This window comes from Microcebus murinus, chromosome 2, assembly GCF_040939455.1.
Source record: "Microcebus murinus isolate Inina chromosome 2, M.murinus_Inina_mat1.0, whole genome shotgun sequence".
Lineage (NCBI taxonomy): Eukaryota > Metazoa > Chordata > Mammalia > Primates > Cheirogaleidae > Microcebus > Microcebus murinus.
Genome location: NC_134105.1, coordinates 125,393,587 through 125,402,068, shown reverse-complemented (window position 1 = coordinate 125,402,068; position 8,482 = coordinate 125,393,587). Strand labels below are relative to the sequence as shown.

General features: G+C 41.4%; 1 protein-coding gene across 3 annotated transcripts in view; it reads right to left on the bottom strand.

Annotated features, from left to right (window-relative positions):
• Window positions 1-1,399: 1,399 nt before the first annotated feature.
• TOR1AIP1 (torsin 1A interacting protein 1) overlaps window positions 1,400-8,482 on the bottom strand; it is a 45,312-nt gene continuing 38,229 nt past the window's right edge. For all 3 annotated transcript variants that reach the window (XM_020285473.2, XM_020285475.2, XM_020285474.2), the window contains one exon: window positions 1,400-7,641. In XM_020285473.2, coding sequence (XP_020141062.1) covers window positions 6,851-7,641 — 791 coding nt within the window. In that variant the 3' untranslated portion in view covers window positions 1,400-6,850. The remainder of the gene's footprint in view (window positions 7,642-8,482) is intronic.

Sequence of the window (8,482 nt, the reverse complement as noted above, 5' to 3'; positions counted from 1 at the left end):
GTTAGCAGGGGTCAAAGTTCTGTTCTCTGCTTCCAGGCAAAGCTGTCAGGGCAGGGCTGGAATGGCCCGGCTCAGCCAGAAAGTCTGGGTGTGGGGGTGGGACTGTCTGAGACCCGCAGTCTGGAGGGGCCTCACTCCTTTCCACCCTCCCCAACTCCGCAGCTACTCCTGGGCCTCTGCCAGCAGGCCAGACCTCAAGCCACCAGGCCTCCCCTGGCTGTGATGCTGGTGGGGAGGTTCCCTGCGCAGGAACGCCACCTGGGCTGGGCGCACGGCCTCCCTTTGGGCGGAGGGTTGCCCCTAGGATGCTGATCTGCCCCTGAAGACACGCACACCTCAGTAGGCTCTTCACAGATATCCCTTCTGTGCCCCGGGCAATGCGAGACCTGGGTGCACGGGATCTGGTCTGCAGGTCCGACCTCTGGGTCCCAGAATTCAAACTGTATCCCCATCAGGGAGAGGAGTGCCTGTCCCAATTCACCCATAGGGAGCCCACGCTGGGTCGATGTCTCTCAGCCTCAGGGTCTGCCCCGTTCTCCTGGGATCACTGTGCCAGCAGCACCTGGGAGGGCTGGTGGGTGGGAAGCTCACCGTCTGAGTTCCCCTTAGTCAGCTGTAGGGCCCCAACAGGGAAGGTCCCGTTCCCTGGAGGTGCCTCCGGCTGGTGGCTCTATTGTCTCTCTCTCTGGGCAGCCACGGGTAGGGACGGGGGAGGGGAGGAGGCGGCAATATGGCGTCTGCCGTGCGGCTCGGGTCTGTGCACATGGAGGTGCTCCGAGGGAGTTGGGAGCCTGGTGCCAGGTCCACTACTGGCTCACCGCTCACTGGCAGCGCCCGTCGCTTGGCTGGTGTCCACAGGTCTCTCCACTCGCTGGGGAGCCCACCAGCAGTCCGGGATGCAAGGGAGGGGAAACGGCTGATCCACCTACACTTCCTGCTGGTCTCCGGGCTGCTCCGGGGTCCCAGCTTTCAGTTTTCTCCGTGACCTCCTCCCGTGGAGTCTCCCGTGGTCTCAGGTACTCCTCCTTCCGACCCTCATCCGATGTATGCTTGTCTTCTTGCTTCTTCTAATTTCTGCTAGAATCTGTCTTTTCTGCAGAGACACTCTGTCCGGCGGTGTTTCTCATCAGCCATCTTCTTCTCTAGTATATGAATTTAATGTTTTCAAATTGTTGCAAATCTCCAAAATATTTTCCAATATTGAAAAAAATTCGTGTATAAATGGGCCCACACAGTTCACACTTGTGTTGTTCAAGGTTAATTGTATTTGTGTATCTAAACATATCTAAATTTAGAAAAGGTACAGTAAAAATATATTATTATCTTAATGGGAACATAGTTATATATTGTAAGGTTTTTCGGCGGCGGCGAAAAGAAAAGACAGACACAGAGAGAGAAAGAGTGGGGGCCAAACCATGTGGCTTTATTATACACCCGTGGACGAGGTTCTGGGGCCCCAAGAGAGGGGGGCCCCAGCAGTCGCCGCCGTTTGAAGGGGCTGAGGCCTTTTATACCCTTTGGGCCTGGCTAGGGACTTTTGGCGGGAAGAGCTGGGGATTTTAGGAGGGGCTGGAGGTATTTGTGGAATCCAGGAGACAAAACATTCTTATCCAGGTGGACATCTGGGTGTGGATCCTCTCAGCGGGGCCTGGCAGTTTTGTCTTTGGCGGGTGTGGTCTCATGAGCCTTTTCTTTTTGACCTAGGGAAGGGAGGGGGCCCCGCCACCAGCCTTACATATATGTGGTCCAACAATGAGACGTCATTAGGCAGGGTATGACCAGAGAGTGTTTCTCGGAGTTTGGTGAGCTGCTCTAGCATAATTAACCAAACCCAAGGAACAGGGGTCATGGGAACCCTGATTTATAGCCAGTTGATCAGAAGTATAGGTAAAACAACATGGGGCTTGTGATTGGCATCAGAAGTGTGAGAGGTGGGGGCAGACTTGTGGGCCTGAACTCTCAATCTATAGGCTCTGATGCTGCCTCCAGGTGTCAGAATTGAATTGGAGGACGCCCAGCTGGTGTCTGCTGCAGAATCGCTTGCTTGCTTGCTTCATGTGTGGGGTAAAACGTCCACAGATCTGGTATGAGAAGGGTGTTGTGAGAGTACAGTAGGAGACAGTTTGTTTCTTTCTATATTTAAAATGGGGTTCTAGCCAGGCGAGGTGGCTCACGCCTATAATTCTGGCACTGTGGGAGGCCGAGGCAGGTGGATTGTTCGAAGTTAGGAGTTCGAAACTAGCCTGTGCAAGACCCTGTCTCTACTAAAAATAGAAAGAAATTAATTGACCAACTAAAAATATATATACAAAAAATTAGCTGGGCATGGTGGTGCATGTCTGTAGTTCCAGGTACTTGGGAGGCTGAGGCAGGAGGATCTCATGAGCCCAGGAGATTGAGGTTGCTGTGAGCTAGGCAGACACCCCAGCACTCACTGTAGCCTGGGCAACAAAGTGAGACTCTTGTCTCAAAAAAAAAAAAAAAAAAAATAGAATGGGGTTCTAGAGAACATCTCAGTGGTGAGAATAGATGTTCCAAAGCCAGATTGCCTGGGTTCAAATCTCTGCTCCACCATTTTGAGTGTCATTTTACTTCTCTGCTTCAGTTTCCTGTCTATTAAATAGGGAAAATATAATAGTACCACCTCTAGGGTTACTGTGAGAATTAAATTAGTACATGTAAATTCCTTAGAACAGTGTTTGGAGCATTAATAAACACTCAATAGCTGGCAAAAAATATAAAAGGTTAAGGGACAACTTAATACATATTCAAATACTATAAAAAGATCTTTATAGAGATCTTTTCCATCTTTGTTGTAGACAAAATAAGAGGAAGTCAATTTAAACTCTGAGAAATTGAGAATAGATAAAAATTTTGTCCATTCAGAAATATAAATAACTACTATGGGTGAATATCCTTTGTAGAGAGCTATGTAGAATGGAGCAGATTCTGTTACTGAGTTTAGTCCAAGAACAGTATTCTCTCAAAGTGGGAAAACAAGCCCTAAAAATCAAGTTTGAATCGGGTACATAGTCACCTACCACCTCACTTGTCCAAGAAACAGAATGAAACCAAAGAAAGCTCCATGTTCTATTGAGGGACTTAAAACAAATTAATAATAATAGCTGATGTATATTAAAATAGTGCCTGATGTCTTGATAACTGTCTCCCTCTTTTTCAGCAGAGAGGAAACAGAAATAATGGGAAGAAATCACATTCATAGTAGACCTATGACCAAGACCCAGATTTTAAAACTTAAAATGTTTCCAAATACCATATTGATTTCAGCATTTGAGATGAAAAATGTTTCCATTACTTTTAATGTCTTTTTCAAAAAGCCAAAATGAATTAATCATATAACATCGCGTTATATATAGAAAGGTCTTTATATATTTGAAGAAGTATTTAGTCATTCCTGAACCATATCTGCCCAGTCCCTGGCCGGATCTCAGGAAACTACCCTATCCCATCCCTACCCCATGGTCCCTCTTACGGGGTAAACTAGACAACTATGTCTAATCATATATCCTTAGGGATCCTCCAAACACTGGATTGAGCCACCAAATTCACCTTCTTGGCACTGAAGTCACAGACGGGAAGTTACTAATGGGTAGAAGCAGAGAGAATGGCTGCTGATGCCTCCATCCAAAACCAGTCTTCACAGTTCCCATACTCTCTTGTCTTGGGAGTCTGAGATGTAAATTCTTCTCATCCACACCTCAGCCCTCCTTTTCTCATTTCTTGGTTGGACATGGTATTTATTTAATCGATTCCTGACTAAATACATGTGACTATCTCTACTTCAAACTGCAAAATGTCAACTTATAAAGTCAACAAATCTTGTCACTTACACTTCTCAGATATTTTTCTTATCCATCTTCTCTCCACACTCATAGCCATCTCTTATCTGGATTATAATACCTTCTTAGGCAATATAAAAAGAGGTAAGGAAACTTGCTAGCTGTTTTAAGAAAATGCAAATGCCAAATATCACTGAAAAGATCTCAAGCTTTCGCCATCTTTTCCCTTGATATTCACTTTCCCCTTGGGGACCTCTCACTAATGATCACTGTCTCTACCAGAGAAGTGCCAGTTTCTGGCACTTAGATTGGTCCTCTTTTTTCTTTATTCATAGCACTGCTGAATCCAGGTGAAATAGTTATATAAAGCTTTTAGAAATGGCTCAGGCATAACAGAAAAAAAAAGCAAATAAAACACTGAGCAAAATGCAACCTACCTAATTAGGTAGGGCTTGCTCTTCTTATTCAACAAATATTTGAACACTCTTTGTGATTACCATTGTGCATACACTGACAACATGTATGCTTCTCAAGGGGCATGTAGTAAGGGAAGCGTGCTAATGCTGTAATGAGTAATATGGGATAAACGAGACCATACAAGGAGGCACGTAGCCACAGTGTGCATCACTGTAGCACTTCAAAATGCTTAGGCAAGGCTGTGCTCTCTCCCTTTATCTGGCAGATTCACTAGTCATTTGAGCCCTCTGGAATGACTATTCCCTCCTCCAACTGGTTTGGGTGTGGACATTACTCAGCTTTGAACACAGCTGGCTTCGGCTAGCCGTTTATAGAGGTTTCCCTTCGTCAGGGGCATTATTGGTTGTCTTGTGATGCTCATGACGAATTTTTCCAGCCTCTAAGTCATTCTCATACTGCTGGGTTTTGTGTTAATAAAACACCTCTCCTCCCTGCTACTTGGGAATCTGAGGTAGGGGGATCACTGGAGCCCAGGTCTTTGAGACTACAGTGAGCTGATTGTGCTACTACTGCACTCTAGCTTGGGTGACAGAGTGAGACCCTGTCTCTAAATAAGTAAATCAAAATACAGATTCCCTTGAGCATGCATTCCCAGTAGAAGTGAAAATTGGTTTGTTGGGGGCAAAAAACGTATTTTGTATGAAACACAAAAATATATGCAGTTCATAAACATATTGTATGTGTAGTATTAAAATTTCATGGGGAGGGGATGTCTAGAAAAAAATATCTAAAAAGGCTCTTTAGGGAAGTGATAAAGAAAAGTTTAGCAAAATCTGTGTGGAGATTCTTTTGCCACATGAGCAATAGCTAAATTAACTACATTTTAATAATTCAAAATCTTTGGATAAAACAAAATCATGGCTGCTCCATTTCTAACCAATGTACTTGTGAATGGCTCTAATTCTTTGGCCTTGTTTCTCATAGTCAAAGTCACTATAATTGTTCAAGTGTAAAGAAAACACTTGGATTAATTTTAAAAAAAGGTTTATAAATCATTAGGTTTATAACACAGAGTACAAACCAAGTAAGTAAATTTATTTAGACTACTAAAATAGTTTTTAAAGTCATTTACAGATCAGCTGCTACAATTATTTTTCCTGAAAGATATAAGTAACATATTACTTTTAAATTACTTCAGTCAGTGAAATATTTAATAAAAATATTTGTTTCTCCATATAACATGTATATATAAAAGAAACCTTTTAAAAACTGCTGTTTTATAATCCTCTATAAATCAGATGATCTGACTTTTCAGAGTCAGGAACAAATTACAATAAGGGGTATAAATTTATGAGTCCTAGTGGAAAGAATCATACCCCTCTCTATTATCAGTTGTGGGACCCTCAAAGGGTAAATGATGAAGCCAGTGACTGATTCTAAAAACAATATTTTCATATTTTCACTTAAAGGTTTATAGAAAAAAAAAAGTTGATCTAGAATCATAAGATTCTAAGAAAACCAAAGCAGTTGACAGATGAGCAAGCTCAGTTACAGATACCAAGTTACAGCTAAAATACTATGGTAGTACAGAAATACATTTAACATTCTTCATATGTGATAAAGTTCACTGTCGTGGTTTGAGGCACTCAGTAAAATTTATCACATGCATAGTACATTTTTATATGGTGTGTTCTAAAGGCTGCAACAAGTGGATGTGCAGAAAATTAAATGTTTCTTCAAAAGCCCAGGATAGCTGGTTAAACAATGGTTTACCAATTCCTGAAACTATGTTTCTTAATTTAAAACAGAAGCTTCTGGGTATGCCCAAAATAAACTCTGAATTTACCTACCCTTAAGAGTCAAGTAAACAAATATATTAAACCTTGTCATACACATGCTTTAAAAATCCTTAGGAGGACCAAGAATTTCTTCAAGAAAAAAAAAAAAAGAAATGTAAAAAACATATCCCAAATACCCATGTTTGACTAACATATCTCAGTGCCTTATTGTAACATTTCATCTTAAAGACTTTTTTCCTCCCCTTACCTTCCCTATTACACAATTTCTCTCTTTTCCCTTGCCTCCTTCTCTCCATTCTCCAAAAACAAAAGAAAAACATCCAAACACACAACCAGATGACCTTTCATTACTTTTGTTCCTATAAACAGAAGCTGACTAAGGAACTCACAACTAAATGGTGTAAAAGGGAACATAATGGGAAAATACGCAGTTACATCTAGGGAATCTATCTTACTAATAACTCAACAAACTTTGTGAAAAATCCAAATTAAAAAATCGGGAAAATTCACAAGAAAGAAGCTGAATCCCTCTCACTGGTTACAACATAGCAATAATAATTCAGCCCAGGATCAAAATAGATTCTCTATGGAACCGCATATAATTTATATCCTTAAGATACCCTTAACACAACTCTGAATGGAAACAGAAATGATTCTCTCATATAATAGATAATTAGGTTGAATAAATGACCTAGATGTTCCACGTTTACATAAAGAACTTAACTTCCTTTAAAAAGAAACCAGTTCTTTCAAAAAGAGCTCTGAATCCTGTCTCTGGTTAGGAAGTCTGAAAAATTCTTCAACTTGAGACATGATTTTCTCTTTTCTCACACCTTATAAGCAGATACCCCTTCTCAGGGCATTTTCAGGTTGCACAGGTAGGACTAAGTGAGAAATACGGCTCCAGAGCCCATTCAATTTGTCTGGGTCCATAAGATTGTAGGAGTTGGGTGTGTTAGAGCTGGTGAACTTGACTTTAAGGAAATCTCTCACTTTTTCTTCAATTTCCTTTAGGCCTAGACTGGTCCCAAGTGTCTCCTCCTCCAATAAGACAGTCAGTACTAACGCTACATCTTTGAAGGCTGCGTTTTCATGGTCACAATATTTATAGAAGATCAGAGTAGAGCCTGCAGGCAGGGACTCAAAGCGGTGTACCACGGCTGCATTCTGGCCATTTTTGAATCCATTGCTCAGTTCCTGATCTACCTCGAGTTTGACAGTATCACTGTCCTGAGCAGCTTTGCTTGCCCCATCAATCCGGATGGCACGAACACTACGGAAGGAAGAATAGGCATCAGCAATTTGTTCACTCAGACATTTAAGTGCCTCTTCAGCATCTCGGGCAGCAGTGAGGAGCAAGATAGCAGGCTGAGGCCGAGGGTGGGAGCTATTAAGATGTTTTTCCAGGAACGTTAGGCTCCTTTTCCATAGCTTCTCATCTTGGCCCTGGTACTTATTCCTAAGTTGTTTCATCTGGTTCTGGAACTCTTGAACAGCAGCAGTGGTTTCTACTTCAGGAGTACAAAAGAACCAAAAACTCCCAAAGGCAAGAGGAGCTATTAGGAAAAGTGGCCACCACCACTTGATCTTGACAAAAGATACATTTTTGGGTTGTGTAGTCAATTCTGCTCAGAAAAAAAGAAATGAGATATAAATACCATTTTCTTAGATTCAAGAATGAATGACTTTAAAAATCAGTATTAATCTTTATAAACATTAATTAAAAGAGGAAGGTCTTTAAAGAAGGGAACTGATAATTTTTCTTTCTTAAAGAATTAAAATAATTTATCATGTTCCCAAGAAAATCTCAATACCCATAGGCTTTGAGTTATGTGTATAAATATGCATATATCTCTCCAATATAAACATAAGTCTTCAAGGAAAAAGCACTTAAACATATGAAATGGCATAAACTGGTCAGAAATAATAGTTTATAAAGCAAAACTATTAATAAGACTGCTAATAGTTGTGAGAAAAACAGAATTAAAAGACACTTTATAAAATATCCAAGGTGGAGTATTTCCTTTTTCTTTTTCTTTTTTTAAAAACAGGGTCTTGCTCTATTGTCCAGCTGGAGTGCAGTGCTGCCATCACAGCTCACCATAATCTTGAACTACTGGGCTCAGGAGATCCTCCTGCTTCAGCCTTCTGAGTAGCAGATATGCATCACCATGCCTGGCTAATTTTTCTTATTTTTGTAAAGATGGGGTATTGCTACGTTGCCAAAGATGGTCTCGAATTCCTGACCTCACAAAGTGCTGAGATTACAGGCATGAGCCACCATGCCTGGCCAAGGTGAAATATTTCTTAAGTATATAAAGGGATAAAGGAAAGGATGCAATATAAGTGAATGTCTTCCAGATACTGTAATAGCTAGTTGTCCCTTTAACTGCACTGATGCCTATCTTTTTTTGGTATGGAAGGTAACACTGGTAAAATTTAGTTTGTATCCCTAATTATTATTGG